The following is an 18023-nucleotide window of genomic DNA, read 5'->3' as shown; positions in this document are numbered from 1 at the left end:
AATAATTTTTTATAAAAATAAAAACTCAAAATTGCAATTTTTACAATTTTTTCTTCAAGGTTGCAATATTAAGAAAAGTATTAATTTTAGCTTTCGCCAAAAATATCGACTCAAGTTTACAGTCTGTTTACTTGCCTACTTGGGTACTCCATAAAGAATGCTACTTTACTTGCTGGTCCTCACGAATAATAAAGTAATATTCTATTATTGTTAGGTGTATTCTCTTCTTGTTACTTGTAACTTCTAGAGTTCCTCATTAAAAAGGGGTTGGGTTTATGATGATTCAGTGGCGGAGATACATATGGGCGGGCATACAAAAATTTTGAACTTTTTTTGTTTTACATGTTGATTTTTTAGTGTTATTAAGTCTTAAGCCCATATTCCCCTTCCTCCTAGCCCCTACTCCTCTTCTTCTTAGCCCCTACTCCTTCTTGTCTTCCGCTCACGCCCATAACAAATGAAAGCTGATGGTTGAACCTGCAAAAAGAAGAAGAAAAAGAGATGCAAATTGTGAAATGAAAGAAGATGAGGAACGACCAGAATATCTAAAACACCTCAGCTGTGAACCTGTCAGAGAAATGAAAGAAGAAAAATGTAAAACGCAGTGAACCTGCTATCTTCAGTACCTTGGGGAGGGCAAAATAAAAGAAGAAAAAACAAAATGAGGCTAAAATTAGAGTAAACACGTGGGCTCTACTAGCTACAGTTTGACAGTGATGAAATGGAGTAAATATGCCGCAGTTACTTAGAGGCTTTTAAAGGGCATATAGAAGAAGATAAAGGATACACATGTTATCCGTTTGCAGCAAAAAAAAAATCATTAATGCTAGTGTTGTAAATAACTACGGGTGCAATTGCGCATAGTCTAGGCTTGGAGGAGCAATACTTTTTTTTGGGACGTTCATAATAAAGAATATATGCATATTGGTTTTGAGTAATGTTACACTTTTCATAAAATAAAATATACTTTCTAAATAATGTGTCAAAATTCTATAAGATAATGACACATTTTTCAAAATAATAAATTACATAGGATAGAAGATATCATTTGAAAAATAATTTTTTTTAAAAAAAAGAAAAAGAAAGTGTAACATTTTAAAATTGGTTTTTAGATAATTTATATTAAAATATTATATTATTTTATATTAATTAATTATTAAGCTCGCCCCTACATTTGCAATATTCTAGATCCGCCACTGGTTTATCAGAACCCATTAAAAGCCCTCCTATATGTTTTCATTATAACGTAGATGTAAGACACGTGTCCAAGACTTGATCCAATGCATACTCTTTTGCCAAATAAAAGGGGTTGGGTTGGGCTAACTAGAAGGAAGTTGGGTTGAAATTTTCCTGCCTCACTTTCGAGGCCTACAATTGGGCTTTTCAACTCTATGGCTTAGGTTGACTTTTCAGAGTCCCAATTTTGCCCAACCCAAAAAAAAAAAAAAAACCAAGTCCGACCTGCCGGATTCGAACCAGCGACCTAAGGATCTTCTGCTAGGTAATACAACTACAGTCCTCCGCTCTACCAACTGAGCTAAGGTCGGTTTGTACTCAATCCCTCCAAAATAAATATATATACAATATAAATGGATTACTTTATTGTAAAAATCGTTTCCCAATACGATTATTTCACTGCTTTCTTTCAATAAATAACACTTGAATGGATAGTAGCGAGACAAGAGTTACAATAACTCAAAAGTTAAAACTTACAATAACTCAAGAGACGATCTCTTAAATTATAAGTTCTAATATGGTATCAAATCTATAGGCTAATGCCAATTATCAATCTTATGATTTTTTTTTTTTTTTCTCTTCTCAATCACTCTTCGGGTCAAAGACATTTTCACCGTCGGAACATCCTTATCATCCAAGTTCCAGCCATAGTAGTCGATGCCGGCCAAAATTCCGGTCAAAGTAACCGATGCCAGCCAAAAAATTGCCAATGTTCAAGTACGGTCATTGTAGCCGATGCCGGCCAAGAGTCACTGAAGTTCAAGTTTCGGTCATAGCAGCCGATGTTCCAATTCAAGCCATAGAAGCCATTTCTTAGCCCTTTGATGTTCTAGATCAAACTTCAACATACGTGATCTACCGTTGGGTTTGCAGGGGCGTATTGAAACAAGAGTTACAATAACTCAAAAGACAAAGAACTCAAGAGTCAAGAGTTACAATAACTCAAGTAACAAGAGTTATAAATGATACATTAAGTTTATTGATGTTAATGTAGAAGTAGAAATACTTGTAACATTTCTATTATTTCTCTACAAATAGAAAGTATTGTATACCACAAAGAAAACATGTAATCAATAAAAAGCTTTGATGTGTGGACGTAGGCGGTAGGCCATAGGTTAAACCACCTTAATTCTCTGAGTCTTTATTCTTTATTCTCATCTCTCTTAAATTATAAGTTCTAATAGATAGAAAATTAGACAATAAAGAACACTTTGTAAAAGAGTGTCAATCTCTTAGAATAGAGGCATTGAATTTAATCAAGTGTGACAACATATAGTAAGATAATTAAGATTGGGACACGTGTTCTATGACGGGACATAAGGAAGTCGTGTTCCAATTTTAACGAATAGAAGATAATAGAAATATTTCTTTCTTTGTATAATTGTATTTCTAACCGATATGAAACACCAAACTATTTCTATGAAGAAGAAAAAGGAACACAAAAGAATAAATCCTCGAACATTTTTCAAAAATATTTTTAGTATTTTTTTATTGTGGTCAAAGACTCAAAGAAATTAATCCCCACACGTAAACGGCATCAACACTGACCAGGCAACATACCAACACAAAAGAGTACAAAGTATTAGAGGACACAAGTCTCCACAACAGCCACATCCTTTACCAAATACTAATTAACGTGTCGTAAAGTTAACCAACGAGGTAAGGGTGGGTATCGGTTCAGTTGATCCTTTACCAAATACTAATTAGCGTGGCCTAAAGTTAACCAACTCCTTTACCAAATACTAATTAACGTGTCGTAAAGTTAACCAACGAGGTAAGTGTGGGTATCGGTTCAGTTGGTGTTGGTAGGAGTATTTAGGCCTACCGATTCGTAAAAGTTAGTTAAGTTGTTTAATTAACCGACTTCATACCAACAATAAATAGTTTTGACTTTTTGATTAGTTGGTTAATAGGTGGTCGATTAGTTTTTTATGTTAAGATTTATTAACTTTCTTGAAACTATATAATCAGTAAAGAAAATGTTTTATAAATGAAAAGAAAAAGAAAATTTATGGACTACAGACCAAAATGCTAACCACAAATTAGCTAGACAAACACAATAAAAAAAGTTACCAGATAAAATTTACTTGAAAAATCAGTTAAGTTCGTTAACCCAAAAACAAAGAAAAAAAAATTATATTGCCTACCAAACCGAACCGATATCAAAACAATATTTTTATTCTGCCTACCGACCGCTAGAAGTCGGTTGTCGATCAGTGATAGTTCGGTGGCGACCGGTAGGCAGTAAATAGTTAATCTACCCACCCCTACAATAAGGCAATATCTTTGAATTATGTATCTCAGACCATCTCAAAATCTTCTTGTGCCCATTTGAGTAAATAAAGTAGAATGCAAAATTTAAATAATTAATTTTTTTTAAAAAAAATAACATTTTTCCCCATTAATAAATCATACTTCCAATATTAAGAAAACAAGAAAAATACTAACTTTAACCAACACCCCAAGCTAGGCCCTATCAACTTTAGCACAACATGGACTGCAGCTACTCTTTGCGAACTCAACTGGAATGTTTAATCCTTTCGTGTGTTTTTAGGTGTATTTTCCAAACATGTTAAGTATACTAAATTAGAAGAATTTTCCAATCTAATTCATAAAATTTGTTAGTCCACTTACTAATATATAGTAATGTGACACATTGGCCAAAATTTACAATCAGTAGCAATCCTATTAGGATCCAATATTACATAGCAACCTCAAGTGAGAATTGGGGTAAGTTTTATTTATTTAAATAATTGCTCGAACAACCCGAATAAGTAATGTTCAGACCGTTTAAACACCTATCCGAATAAATGAGATTCATTCAATAAAAATTCAAGATAATAACTCTAGGATGGTCACATCAACCCTCATGAAAAGCTCATTTAACAATCGCTACTAAGAGATCCCACCTAACCTATGTTCCCTCTTTGCTATGCCATGTCTTATTAAACTATTTCATTTACACATGTTCACTTATATTGAAACTCAATTGGAGAGTTTGAACAAACACAGGTACATTTCTTGCGGTCAATATTAAAGACCTTAATTGCAGGGTGCTAACCTAAAAGACAACCTTTAATTCTCTCTTACTCAAGAGTCAAAATTTTAAACAATAATAATTAAATAATAAGAATAATAAGAATAATAAATCCCAAAAGACAATAACCAAGTCGGTTCTTCACCCAACCTCAATGCCATTTCCAGATGATCCAAGTCTCCTACAAAAGCACCCACATTCCCTCCTTAAACCATCCACACCCACATTCACATTCAAATTCACAGTCACGCCCATTTCACCGCCGCACTCTCCTCTATAAAACCCCATTCCCTCCTACAATCTCTCTCGTCCTACGTAATCTTTCCACACCATCAACCCCCACAACGCCCAGAAGAACCAAAACGAGAGCCAGCATTCCCAGAGAGGTAGAGGGAAAAGGAGTGCTTTTGATCCCAACCCATTGTTCTTCTTCTTCTTCTTCTTGGTTCCATTATTTCGTTCTGTGGAAGAAAATGGTGTTGATAGATCAGCACGTGCTCTGGACCTTCTTTGCCTCGCTGCTTGGGTTCGTTCTTCTCTACACTCTCCGTCGGAATAGCAGCAAAAGAACGATAAAGAAGAATTTCCCAGAAGAATGCGCGGAAGAGAGCTTCGCTGACAGAGAATGCCGTCCCGTTAACGGCTCCGGCACCGATGTCATCATCGTCGGCGCCGGTGTCGCCGGTTCCGCCCTCGCTTACACCCTCGGCAAGGTAAAGTGTTCTTTCCAAACAAAAAACAAAAAATTTTACATTTGGTAGTTTTTAGTCGAATTATTTTTGTAATGTTGCGAAAATTGGTGGGTCTTTTGTGATTATGATAACTTTGATGTTGGTTTTCCATAGGAATTAGAGAATTCTGGAAAGTATATGCTTGTCTTGGCTGTTATAGAAACTTTTTCCAATGAATTTTGTTAACGTTTTAATTTCTGTTTTATTGTTATTTACCGTCGGCACCTGATCAAATTCATGAATTTGGCATCATGGGATGGTGGGATTTTTCTTTTTCTTTTTATAATATTTGCGTTATTATATTTTATTGGGGGATCTGTTATAAATTTCTGGAGTTATGGATGTGTGTGGAAGTAGATGATGCAAGTACAATGAGTATGGGAGAAGTTTATTAAACAGTTTAATTAAATGGGGTTGCATAGAAAAAAAAAATTGAATGAGGTTGTTCAGTTGAATGAATGCTAAAAGGAACTAAGGAAGTTACAGCCATCTTAATGAATAATTTACTGGCATGGGTAGAATTAGCCCCATATGGTTTGTTATACAAATCCTGGTACAAGTTTTTGTGTTTTACCTCACCTACTTGACATGCAATTTTTGAACGACCATTTAACTTGAAATTATAGATTATTTCCTTTTTCAAGCGTTATTACTTATTATGTTTTTCAAGTCAAATCTTATTTATTCTGCAACTAATTGCAGGATGGAAGACGGGTTTGTTTGATAGAAAGAGACTTGACAGAGCCAGACCGAATTGTTGGTGAACTTCTCCAGCCTGGGGGATACCTGAAATTAATTGAATTGGGCCTTGAAGGTATGCGTGGAAGCTAACCTCCTTGATATCATTTACAGTAACCCTCAAGTACAACGGAATTTTTTAAGGATAATTTCAGAACATTGTTGTGAACTAAATTTTGTTCCAAAAAGAATTAGTTGGATTTGGTATCGTGAGTACTCAGACTTGGGTGTGGTTGTGAATTCTGAAACAAGTGCTTTGCATCAGATTGCGTGGAGGAAATTGATGCTCAGCGAGTGCTTGGATACGCTCTCTTCAAGGACGGAAAGAGTGCTAAATTGTCTTATCCCTTGGAAAAATTTAATTCAGATGTGGCTGGGAGGAGCTTCCACAATGGGCGTTTTATCCAAAGGATGAGAGAAAAAGCTGCTACTCTTCCCAGGTATTCCTTCTTGCGTTCTTCTTTTCCCTGTAGCATTGTAAAGTTTGTTGCTAACTTGCTACCATCACTCCATAATGCTCCTACACTGTAGCTTGTTAAAAATTCGGCAATTTCCTGCACTCTTGGCGGATGTTTCATTTTTCTTGAATTCATTTTGAGGTTTTATAATGTACTAAAAAAATCCTTCTATTTTTCTGTGCCCCTTTTCGTGTTCAATCCTCTATTCAGTGTGAAATTGGAGCAAGGTACAGTAACATCCCTGCTTGAAGAAAATGGGACTGTTAGAGGGGTTCAGTACAAATCCAAGGATGGCCAAGAACATAAAGCTTATGCTCCTCTTACAATTGTGTGTGATGGTTGCTTCTCAAATCTGCGCCGCACTCTTTGCAACCCAAAGGTGAAGATACCATCTAAAACTATCTAATAGTAGCATTTTGCTTGGTGGGTTAAAATTAAATCAGAAAATGACTGCTGGTTATATAGACTTTTATAATATATAACTGTTAATATCTGGCATCTAGAGAACAGTAAGTCTGTTTGCATATACATCTACTTCTTGCAGTTTGGCATTTACATTCTTTCTCCAGTCCACTGAGGCTGACTTATGGTATTTTTTTTTTTAACAGGTAGATGTGCCCTCATGTTTCGTGGGTTTAGTCTTAGAGAACTGTCAACTTCCATTTGAAAATCATGGACATGTCATTTTAGCAGACCCTTCACCCATCTTGTTTTACCCAATCAGTAGTACAGAGGTTCGCTGTTTGGTTGATGTACCTGGTCAGAAATTACCTTCTGTTGCTAATGGTGAAATGGCCAACTATTTGAAGACTGTGGTGGGTCCACAGGTATCTATTCCTTTTGTATACAATCTTAGCTTATCAAGTCTGTAGCCTAGTAGCGTTGGCTGTACTTCTATATTCTTTATTTTTTTTTATCTTTGTTTCACTTAGGCTTCAACATGAACATGTATGCCCTATATCTTTGGATTAATCAAGAGAACTTCTGTTGCAGATTCCCCCTGAGCTTCATGATGCCTTCATATCTGCAGTTGATAAAGGAAATATTAGAACTATGCCAAATAGAAGCATGCCAGCAGATCCGCATCCTACTCCTGGAGCCGTCTTAATGGGTGATGCGTTCAACATGCGTCATCCTTTAACTGGTGGTGGGATGACTGTGGCACTATCTGATATTGTTGTACTTCGAGATCTTCTGAAGCCACTGCATGACCTGAATGATGCACCTTCATTGTCCAAATATCTTGAATCCTTTTACACTTTGCGCAAGGTAAGCTTTCTAGAACAAAAAGTATCATAATGAAATGTATACGGTGTAGGCATTGGTTGCTGATTGTATGTGGTGCAACTAGAATTGGATGGACAAGTGGCAGTGATCATCACTTGAAGGAAGGGCTGTTTCCATTGTTTGTCTAGAACCCAAAGTAAAAATTGCATCATGATACTATTAAAAATCTTATGCTGAATTCTTTTTGGAACATGTGATTAAGCAATTGCTTTGTTCTGTGATCCTGTTTGGCTCCAAAACTGTTGGAAGACAAGGAACCTTTTATGTTCAAGGGATGTTGTTTTTCACATTGTCTAACTTATTGCATGGTATGAATGTTATTGCAGCCGGTGGCATCAACAATAAATACTCTGGCTGGTGCCCTCTATAAGGTGTTTTCTGCTTCACCTGATCAGGCAAGGAAGGAGATGCGCCAAGCATGTTTTGACTATTTAAGCCTTGGAGGCTCATGTTCAACAGGACCGGTAGCTTTACTCTCCGGTCTGAACCCTCGTCCATTAAGTTTAGTTCTCCACTTCTTTGCTGTGGCAATGTACGGCGTTGGTCGTCTGCTACTACCATTTCCTTCACCTAAACGCATGTGGATTGGAGCACGATTGATTTCGGTGTGTAGTTTCTATCCTTTTTTGGTTGATTGTTGTAGAATGCCTAGTCGTGCAGATAGTTTTTCTTCTTTTTTTTTCTTTTCGAGTCTCAGACCATGAATGTCTCATAACACTGCCAATGCATTTTGTGTTGAATTTAGCCAGTCACGAGATTGCATTTGTCCAAGCTGTACCTCAGACTTTCTTCTCAAATTTTATGCTGTTTTTTAGTTCTTTTAATAATCTTTTCTTTATATTGTTAGCCATGAACATAACTAAGCACAATGATAAAAAGTGAAAACACAATAACTTCACTTTTAACGTAAAGCAGTAGGATATAGTATAATTTGCTTCTTTGAATTATTTATGTGTTAGGACTTTGATCAAATGAACTGTTCCTAAAACCACTTGTTTCGCTGCCATTTTGCAAGTACTGTAGTTTTCTTTGACACAAGTTTTTTTTTTTTACTCCAAAATAAGCAAGAAATGTTCTCAGAATCTCAAGTGCCTGTGATCCTGATATAAGGGAAAACATGAATATCTATGTTGAAAATCTCTTCTATAATTCTTATTGAACAAATTCGTGTTATGCAGAGTGCGTCAGGTATAATATTTCCCATCATCAAAGCAGAAGGAGTGAGGCAGATGTTCTTCCCAGCAACTGTTCCGGCATATCATAGAGCTAGAGCTCCTCCTGTTAAGTGCAACCTCCAAAAGGATGTAGCTAGTAAAGACCAAGAAGCTTGAGGCTTCCACAGAGGACCTTATACAACAGTTTTATTCCTTGATATTGCTAAAAAGTGTATTCAACTGGATCAACAATATTCTGTTAGAAGTTAAAACTCAAAAATATGTATTTCTCCTTGCTTACAGGAATCCATTCTAAATGAAAAAAGAGTTTTCAATCTTCAAGTTTGGTTCGATTAATTTTATTTCAAAGTCAAACTCGAGTTTATCACTGAGTTCAATAATCTGTTCAAACTCATATATATATATATATATATATATATATATATATATATATATTGTCATTTTACTTATATTATATCTTAGAATGTTAAAATCTTAAACCATCCAACATCAGGTTTATATCATCAGGTTTAGGAATCATGTGTTATTTAGCCTATTGAATTTATTTTTGATTTATTTATTACAACGGCTCTAACAACCAATAGAGCATATATTATGAATATATAAATTTCTAATTGAGATTACAACGCATGTTAATCCCATGTGGATATAACTTTTTGTTTTCCTTTTTTCTTATTGCTTTATTTTTTTTTTATTTATAATTTTTTATTTCGTTCATCTAAAGATTTTGTTTTATTTTATATATATTAAAAAAAATGTTTTGTTTATTTTGCTTGGAATTCATTTCGAATGTTAAAAATTATATGGGTTTTATTTGTGTTGAAATATAATAGCTCTTATATTTTAATTCATTTGAATAGCTCTACCGGTCACGTTTTTTTTTTTTCTTCTTTTTAAGAGCAAAATATTGATTGTCTGTACATAAAAGAAATAGACTCTTTCAAAAAACTAAACACATAATGAAGCATTGAACCTTATGGGAGATGATTTATTTTATTGCATTAAATGTTGAGTTAAATTATTTGTTTATGTTTATTTTGCTCTCTCTCTTTTTTTTTTTTTTTGAATGTTTAGAATTTATGGATTTTATTTGTATTGAGATATAGTAGGTATCACACCATTAGTTCTGGATCTCTCTCCTTGATCGATAGATATTGAAGATCGATTTCAATCGTTGTTAATTTTATTTTGCAATTAGTTTATTTGATGAAATATGTGTTTTTTTTTTTTTTTTTTTTAAAAAAAAAAGTGTTTGGGTTATGTAAACTGCGTTTGTAGGGGTGTGTTCAAAGAGAATAATAAATAATGTAGTAGAGAATGATAAATAGTCTATTTGTTTTTTATTTTTTGGTGGTTTTGTGCTTTTGATTCCATTGTTTTGTCTATAATTTTTGTTTTAATTTTTATAGTATTTTTTACTTTTGTTGTAAAAGTAGTTTCTTTTACGTTATATATACGCACGATTGTCAAAAGAAAAAATATCTAATTAACATGACTACTTCCTATACATATGAATTTTATTGGAATTGAGAAAAATATATGAAAAAGTCAATTATTTTTTATTAAATTAGTATTAATTTTGATTCGGTTTTGGAAATTGTACTTGCAAGGGTTGTGTTAAAAAAAAATGGTAAATAATGTAGCGGAGAATGCTAAATACTAATAGTTTGTTTGTTTGTCTTTATTTTATTTATTTATTTTTTTTAAATGTAGTTTTGTGCTTCGGATTTCATTTTGGGTCCTTCATTTTTGTTATAATTTTTATAATATTTATTACTTCTATTCTACAAATAGTTTTTTTTTTTTTAACATTATAATGCGAAAGTATGGTCGAATTAAAAAGAAAAAAGAAAAAAAAAAGAAAAAGAAAATCTATTTGCTGGACTTCTTCCTATATCTTATGGTTAGGATTTTGTTTATGCTCTTGAGTTAAGAAGTGCATGAAGAGAAGGAAATTAGTTAGTAATTACAAATAATCTCTTAAAGACCTTACAAGTAAATTAAAAAAAACAAACCGCGCATAGCGCGGGTTATATGCTCGTCATATATAATTTATAAAAGCCAAATCACTCTCAGAAGTAGCTTAATATTGTGACATGTGGCATGAACACTTTTTATTTTAATGCTAAACCAGTTTTTTAAGACATAATTTGTTAACTGTTTTTTTAAGAGTGAACCGGTTCTTACTTAAAAAACCAATCATTAAATTAACGTAATTAATGACATTTAATTATATTTAAAGAGTTTTTTATATATAAATTATTTAATAAATTAAGTATTATCAATGTCCAAATCTTTTTTTTTTTTTTTTTTTTTTTTGAGAGAAATTGTCGCCATTTTATAACACTTTCAAGCAACTAGAGCAGAATGCTCTAGTGCTAACAAATCACAGATACAAGCAGGGGGAACATCCCGCCAAGTTTCAGAAATACAATTCCGAACAGCATGCTTTGCAAGGCTACGAGCTACTTGATTTCCTTCCCGCTTCACAAAGGATAGCTTCTAATGAACCAAAGAATTCAGTTCCTGTTTGATGTCCTCAGTAACATGCCCCATCCTGCTAAAGTCCTTAGCCATTGACGAAACCGCATCTATCACTAATTTGGCATCTCCTTCCAGCTGCACCCACTCGAAACCCAGTTCACGGCACAACCTAATTGCCAATAAAACTGCATGTGCTTCTGCCGCAGCTGGAGCAAGACAACCCATGCGCATTTCACATCTCGCCGCCAGCAAGTTGCCACCCGGATCACGTATCACAACAGCCAGACCCATTCGGCCCACATCCTTCTCAACAGCCGCATCCCAATTCCCTTTGCACCAACCTATTTCTGGAGGCTTCCAGCCAAGCTCAACGGGAGCCCCACCTTGAGAGACCCTCGGCTGACCCCTCCGCTGGGCAAACAGATAATCATGACTTGCTTGTAGAATCCTCTGCATGATAATCCGTGGATGGGTAAAACCCCCCCCCCATGAACAACATCATTCCGCCTCAACCATATCCTACGGGCCAGACCTGAAAATTGCACCAACTCCTCCATATCACACTTAGTGAGTAAGCCTTCAACAACCTGTATGAAAGCCGGACTAGGGAAAAAAGTCTTCTGAAATTTTTTTGAGCCCATGCTCCATACGTCCATAGCTGAAGGGCACTGCCATAATATATGGAATCCAGACTCCACTTCTAAACCGCACAGTGGGCACATAGGGTCCTTAAGAATTTTCCTCCTACACTCCCAGAAGAAGCAAGACTAGAGCCAGCATTCCCCAGAGGTAGAGGGAAAAGGAGAGCTTTTCATCCCAGCCCATTGTTGTTGTTGTTGTTGTTAATCTTCTTCTTCTTCTTGGTTCCATTGTTTTGTTCCGAGGAAGGAAATGTCTGTCATCCATCAGCACGTGCTCTGGACTTTCTTTGCCTCCCTGTTCGGCTTCGTCCTTCTCTACACTCTCCGTCGCACTAACAATAGCAATGCCAATAAGAGAAAGACAAAGAAGATGACTTTTCCACAAGAATGCGCGAAAGAGAGCTTCCCCGACGGAGAATGCCGTCCCGTTAACGGCTCCGGCACCGACGTCATCATTGTCGGCGCCGGTGTCGCCGGTACCGCCCTCGCTTACACCCTCGCCAAGGTAACGTTTTCTTTTCTTTTCTTTTTAAAAAAAAAGATTTATTTTTTTAGTCGAATTTTTTTTCTAATGGTTCTGAAAATTGGTGGGTCATTTCTAATTATGGAATTTTGTTGTTGGTTTCCCAGATTTGACTTAAAGGAATTGGGGAATTCTGGAAAGTATATGTTTGCATGGTTGTTATGAAAACTTTTTCCAATGAATTTTCTTAACTTTTTTAGTTTCTGTTATATATTGTTGACACTGATCAAATTCATGAATTTGGCATAATGCCATAATGGGATCTTGTTATGAATTTCTGGGGTGGTGGATGTGTGTGGGAGTAGATGCCGCAAGTGTAATGGGTAGGTTATTCAATTTTGTGGGCTTGCACGCATATTGCGTGCGAACGGCAGCTTGTTGATCTTAATGAATGATGATGATATGGGCAGAATTAGCGCCGTATAGTTTGCTGTACAAATCTTGCTGCAAGTTTTTGTTTCTTACTCACCTGCTTTGCATGCAAGTTTTTAACGACCATTTAACTTGAAATTGTTGATTATTGCTTTTTTCAAGTGGAATCATATTTATTCTGCTACTAATTGCAGGATGGCAGACGGGTTCATGTGATAGAAAGAGACTTGACAGAGCCGGACCGAATTGTCGGTGAGCTTCTTCAGCCTGGAGGATACCTGAAATTAATTGAATTGGGCCTCGAAGGTATTCGTGGAAGCTAATTAACCTCCTTATTGTAATTTATAGTATTCATTGAGTATAACGAAAATTCTGAGGATAATTGCAGAACATGGTTGTGAACTAACTTTTGTTCCATCAGAGAATTAGTTGGATATGATATGTATTGAGTACTCAAGACTTGTTTTTTGTTGTGAATTCTGGCATGTTGTTTGACATCAGATTGCTTGGAGGAAATTGATGCTCAGCGAGTGCTTGGATATGCTCTCTTCAAGGATGGAAAGAATGCTAGACTGTCTTATCCCTTTGAAAAATTTAATTCTGATGCGGCTGGGAGGAGCTTCCACAATGGGCGTTTTATCCGAAGGATGAGAGAAAAAGCCGCCACTCTTTCCAAGTATTCTTTTTTGCCTTCTTACTTCACTGTAGCATAGTAAAGTTTCATTCTTCTTGAAGTCAGTTTAAGGTTTTGCAATGTACTCGAAACATTTTTTTTTCTGTGCCCCTTTTCATGTTCAATCTGTTTTTCAGTGTACAATTGGAGCAAGGAACAGTGACATCCCTTCTTGAAGAAAATGGGGTTGTTAGGGGGGTTCAGTACAAATCTAAGGATGGTCAACAACAGAAAGCTTATGCTCCTCTTACAGTTGTGTGTGATGGTTGCTTCTCAAATCTGCGCCGCACTCTTTGTAACCCGAAGGTGAAACTATCTAATTGGTAACATTTTGCTTCATGTGGTTAAAATTGATTTGGAAAATGATTGCTGGTTTTATAGACTTTTATCCAGCATCTAGAGAATATAGCATTGTCTGTTTCCATATACATTTACATGTTATTTTTAACAGGTAGACGTGCCCTCGTGTTTTGTGGGTTTAGTCTTGGAGAACTGTCAACTTCCATTTGCAAATCATGGGCATGTCATTTTGGCAGACCCTTCACCAATCTTGTTTTATCCAATCAGTAGTACAGAGGTTCGATGTTTGGTTGATGTACCCGGGCAGAAATTGCCTTCTGTTGCTACTGGAGAGATGGCCAGCTATTTGAAAACGGTGGTGGCTCCACAGGTATCTCTTCTTTGCATATATGATCTTAGCTTATCAAGTATGTTCTTTACCTTGGATTAATCTTGAGAATTACTTCTGTTGCAGATTCCATCTGAGCTTCATGATGCCTTCATATCTGCAGTTTATAAAGGAAATATTAGAACTATGCCAAATAGAAGCATGCCAGCCGATCCACATCCTACTCCCGGAGCCCTCTTAATTGGCGATGCTTTCAACATGCGTCATCCTTTAACTGGTGGGGGGATGATTGTGGCATTATCTGATATTGTTGTGCTCAGAGATCTTCTCAAGCCCCTGCGTAACCTTAATGACGCAGGTTCATTGTCCAAATATCTCGAATCCTTTTACACCTTGCGCAAGGTATAAGTTTTCTAGACAAAAGGGTTGTTTCCATTGTTTGTTTAGAACCCAAGATTAAAAATAGTCATGATAATATTACAAATCTTATGCTGTACTTTTGAAACATGTGTCATGTTTAGCTCCTAAATTGTTGGAAGTCAAGGAACCTTTTATGTCCAAGGGATGTTATTTTTCACATTGTATAACTTATTGTATGATATGGTTGTTATTGCAGCCAGTGGCGTCGACAATAAATACTCTGGCCGGTGCCCTCTATAAGGTATTTTCTGTTTCGCCTGATCCTGCAAGGAAAGAGATGCGGCAAGCATGTTTTGACTATTTAAGCCTTGGAGGCATATTTTCGACAGGGCCGGTGGCTTTACTATCTGGTCTGAACCCTTGTCTATTAAGTTTATTTCTCCACTTCTTTGCTGTGGCAATATACGGTGTTGGTCGTCTGCTACTACCATATCCTTCGCCTAGACGCATGTGGATTGGTGTTAGATTGATTTCGGTGCGTAGTTTTTATCCTTTTTGGTTGATTGTTGTAAAATGCCAAGTCGTGCAGATAGTTTTTCTTCTCTTGTTTTTTTGTACCACTTCAATGTCCATGGCCATGAATGAAGAGTAGACTACCCTATGGCCATTGCGTTCTTCGAGCTTCATACTATGGACGTCTACACCAGCAATGCGTTTAGTGCTGAGTTTAGCCATTTTCCTTCAATTTTTGTCTTGTATAAGCAAAAACATGAATACCTATATTGAAGATTTCATCTATAACTCCTATGGAAAGACTCTCTTCTTTTACATGGTGCGCCAGGTATAATATTTCCCATCATTAAGGCAGAAGGAGTGAGGCAGACGTTTCTCCTTGCAACGGTTCCGGCATATTATAGAGCTAGAGCTCCTCCTATCAAGTGTGACATCTACAAGGATATCACAAACATCGAGTAGCATTTCTCTTTATTGTAGTCAAGCAAACAAATTTGCATGACGGAGAGATTTGTACGCTTTAGGGTTCTACTAGAGGACATTGTACAATTATTTTATTCGTGATACTCCAAGAAAGTGTATGCAAATAGACGAACAATCATCCTATTAGCTAAATTGAAAGAATAAATTTTGAACGAAACAAGTCCCCGTTCTTTTTTTCTCTTTAGAGAAATGTTTCAGTGCAATATAATTTCCACATTTGGCCCATTCTTAGTGACGTGGAAGGTGGATAATCACATAAAAAGAAGATTGAAATTTGAAATTTGAATTTCAATCTTCTCCCCCTCACTAAATATGGGTCAAATGAGGGCATTATATTGCACTGTAGCATACCTCTTTCTTTTTTCTCCGCTTCTTTGCCACGTGTTGCAGGATTTTGATTTAACTGCTTTTTAAGGTTTTATGACCCAATCCAACTGCAGCCAGGTTGCTTCATCACCCCAGTTTTCTTTATCAATTCCCTGACCTTAGCTGATTCTTCCCATTGCCCAACAGCTGCATATATGTTTGACAAAAGCACATAAATTGATGGATTGTTGCCTTCAGTTTCAAGAAGAAATCCAGCAATAATTCTTGCTAGTCTTATATTACCGTGAGCTGCACAAGCACTAAACAATGTCCACCAGATATTGGGATGTGTTTCAACATGCTTACTCTTCATTATTCTTTCTGCCTCATCAAGATACCCACCACGGCCTAGAAGGTCGACAATGCAAGAAAAATGATCCACTCCGGGAATCATGCCATAATTTTTCACCATGTAGTTGAAAATCCGAGAACCATCATCAACTAAACCTGCATGACTGCAGGCAGAAAGAACTGCAGTGAAGGTTGCCTGATCTGGTTCAACCCCAGACGAGTCTTGCATTGCCTCAAAACAGTTCACGGCATCTTCTCCTTGCCCATGCTGTGCATATGCAGATATTAGGGCATTCCAAGAAACTGTATCTCTTTCAACCATTGCGTTGAACACTCTCAAAGACCAATCTAAAACCCCACATTTTGCATAAGCTGTCAGGAGGGCATTACCCAAAGACGTCTCTGAAAATAACCCGGATCTGACAATATAACCATGAACCTGTTTCCCATGTTGCAAGGATGAAATGCTTGCACAAATGCTCAAAACAAGACTGAGGGTATACACATCCGGCTTTAGTTCTGTATTCAGCAATTGAGAGAATTGTTCTAAGCCCTGTATTGGACATCCATTTAACAACGACCCTGCAATAATAGTATTCCAGGATATCAAATTTCTGGGGTAGATATTGTGGAATATTTGATAAGCCTGCTTTATCTTCCCATGCTTAGAGTATCCAGAAACTAATGCATTTGATACTTGGATTTGCAACAAGAGCCCATTTTTAGATGCAAGGGCGTGCATCATCTCCACAATTTCTAAGCACTCTGACCTTGCCAGCAAGCTTCCAAAACTAAACTCATCAGGGTCAGTTCCTGCCCTTTGCATTTGCATGTAGGCCAAGATTGCTGATTTACCAAAATTCCCTTGAGCGTAGCTGGAAATCATGGTGTTCCATGAGACAAGATCCTTCTCCTCCAGTCTCTCAAACACCATCTGAGCAGCATGTAAATCCCCACAACTGGAATACATGGTTATAGTCGCATTGCTCACAGATGTACATGCTTCAAAACCCATCTTGATCGTTTCGGCATGTACTTGATGTCCGACTCTTGCAGATGAACACGATCCCATCACACTCACAAAAGTCAACTCAGTAGGACTGAGAGAAGCCTCTTGCATCTCTCTGAACACTTCCAAGGCCTCTTCATTTCTTCCCACGCTTAACAAACCATCTATCATCACATTAAAAGTAATCTGATCATATACCTCAGTTTCTACTTCTTCAAATACCTCATAAGCATCGGCAACGCGTCCACAATTAAAGTACATCGTAAGCAGAGCATTAACCACCGAGGCTCTAACTAAATACCCTGTTTTGAATACCAACGAATGCAACTGCCTCCCTAAACCCAATGCCTTTACAGAGCACGCACTCAAAACACTAGCAAAACTGTAATTGTCATGCCTAACACCCACCCTATGCATTTCACTAAACAAACGAACAGCAACCTCCGTATACCCATTCTCCACACACCCCGTAATCATTGCATTCCAAACCGCCACCTCCTTCCTCGGCATTTTATCAAACACCTCCCACGCATCCTCAACGCACCCAAGCTTTGTACACGCTGACAACACCGTCGTCCACGAATAAACATCCGGGTTCTCAATCTCGTCGAAGACCCGTCTCACCGAATCCAAATCCTCCGCTTTAGCATAAAGCGAAAGCAGAGTATTTGCAACGTGAGGGTAGGCTCTGAGGCCCGTGGATACAGCATGGGCGTGGAGCTGGTTTCCGAATGCTGTCTCCCGGAGATTCGCGCAAGCGGTGATAGCGGCGGAGAAGGTGTAGTGGTCTGGTTTGGGGAATTGGGACGAGTGGATTTGGGTGAATAGGCGGAGGCAATCGGAGCAACGGTTTGAGCGAGTGAGCTTTGCGAGCAATTGGTTGAGCTTAACAAGTTGCCGTTGTTGTTTGGCGGTGCTTTTGATAAGCGTGAGCTTCATCACTCATTTTTTGTTCTTTTTGCTGTTATTGTAGGCTTGTAGCCGGCAGCACGGTATGAATGTTTTCATATAAGAAGCT

General features: G+C 37.0%; 4 protein-coding genes and 1 non-coding gene across 6 annotated transcripts; 2 read left to right on the top strand and 3 right to left on the bottom strand.

Moving 5' to 3' along the window:
* Positions 1–1455: 1455 nt before the first annotated feature.
* Positions 1456–1547, bottom strand: TRNAY-GUA (transfer RNA tyrosine (anticodon GUA)). The gene is given in 2 exon segments: positions 1456–1491; positions 1511–1547. It is a non-coding gene; the product is annotated as a tRNA-Tyr (tRNA).
* A 2876-nt stretch (positions 1548–4423) lies between these two features.
* On the top strand, positions 4424–8983 carry LOC132170410 (squalene epoxidase 3-like). Its single transcript, XM_059581391.1, has 8 exons — positions 4424–4986; positions 5707–5818; positions 6008–6182; positions 6411–6579; positions 6809–7027; positions 7194–7469; positions 7814–8092; positions 8666–8983. The coding sequence occupies exons 1-8, from the start codon at positions 4441–4443 to the stop codon at positions 8816–8818; spliced, it is 1929 nt and encodes a 642-aa protein (XP_059437374.1). The 5' UTR covers positions 4424–4440; the 3' UTR covers positions 8819–8983.
* A 2181-nt stretch (positions 8984–11164) lies between these two features.
* Positions 11165–11602, bottom strand: LOC132168511 (uncharacterized). The gene has a single exon (XM_059579507.1). It carries the CDS (start codon positions 11600–11602, stop codon positions 11165–11167), a length of 438 nt encoding a protein of 145 aa, XP_059435490.1.
* A 435-nt stretch (positions 11603–12037) lies between these two features.
* LOC132172209 (squalene epoxidase 3-like) lies at positions 12038–15318 on the top strand. The gene is made up of 8 exons (XM_059583672.1): positions 12038–12292; positions 12877–12988; positions 13184–13358; positions 13493–13661; positions 13807–14025; positions 14110–14385; positions 14600–14861; positions 15158–15318. The coding sequence occupies exons 1-8, from the start codon at positions 12038–12040 to the stop codon at positions 15316–15318; spliced, it is 1629 nt and encodes a 542-aa protein (XP_059439655.1).
* A 15-nt stretch (positions 15319–15333) lies between these two features.
* LOC132172208 (pentatricopeptide repeat-containing protein At3g49740-like) lies at positions 15334–18003 on the bottom strand. 2 transcript variants are annotated; one of them, XM_059583671.1, is made up of 2 exons: positions 15949–18003; positions 15334–15852 (listed from the first exon to the last, which is right to left on the bottom strand). In XM_059583671.1, exons 1-2 carry the CDS (start codon positions 17942–17944, stop codon positions 15758–15760), a joined length of 2091 nt encoding a protein of 696 aa, XP_059439654.1. In that variant the 5' UTR covers positions 17945–18003; the 3' UTR covers positions 15334–15757. The 2 variants fall into 2 exon arrangements, with proteins under 2 accessions (XP_059439654.1, XP_059439653.1); XM_059583670.1 differs by having other exon boundaries at positions 15336–18003.
* Between the last annotated feature and the right edge of the window lie 20 nt (positions 18004–18023).

The sequence above is a fragment of the Corylus avellana genome, chromosome ca2 (genome assembly GCF_901000735.1).
Source record: "Corylus avellana chromosome ca2, CavTom2PMs-1.0".
Classification (NCBI taxonomy): domain Eukaryota; kingdom Viridiplantae; phylum Streptophyta; class Magnoliopsida; order Fagales; family Betulaceae; genus Corylus; species Corylus avellana.
This window is presented reverse-complemented; position numbering and strand designations above follow the sequence as displayed.

Excerpts from the sequence above, each read along its gene's own strand:
- LOC132170410 (XM_059581391.1), top strand. The coding sequence starts at position 4,441 with ATGATCCAAGTCTCCTACAAAAGCACCCACATTCCCTCCTTAAACCAT. Across the intron at positions 4,987-5,706 it reads TCGCTTACACCCTCGGCAAG|GATGGAAGACGGGTTTGTTT; the intron begins GTAAAGTGTTCT and ends AACTAATTGCAG. Across the intron at positions 7,028-7,193 it reads AGACTGTGGTGGGTCCACAG|ATTCCCCCTGAGCTTCATGA; the intron begins GTATCTATTCCT and ends CTTCTGTTGCAG.
- LOC132168511 (XM_059579507.1), bottom strand. The coding sequence starts at position 11,602 with ATGCAGAGGATTCTACAAGCAAGTCATGATTATCTGTTTGCCCAGCGG.
- LOC132172209 (XM_059583672.1), top strand. The coding sequence starts at position 12,038 with ATGTCTGTCATCCATCAGCACGTGCTCTGGACTTTCTTTGCCTCCCTG. Across the intron at positions 13,359-13,492 it reads AAAGCCGCCACTCTTTCCAA|TGTACAATTGGAGCAAGGAA; the intron begins GTATTCTTTTTT and ends TCTGTTTTTCAG. Across the intron at positions 14,862-15,157 it reads GCCTAGACGCATGTGGATTG|ACTCTCTTCTTTTACATGGT; the intron begins GTGTTAGATTGA and ends TCCTATGGAAAG.
- LOC132172208 (XM_059583670.1), bottom strand. The coding sequence starts at position 17,944 with ATGAAGCTCACGCTTATCAAAAGCACCGCCAAACAACAACGGCAACTT.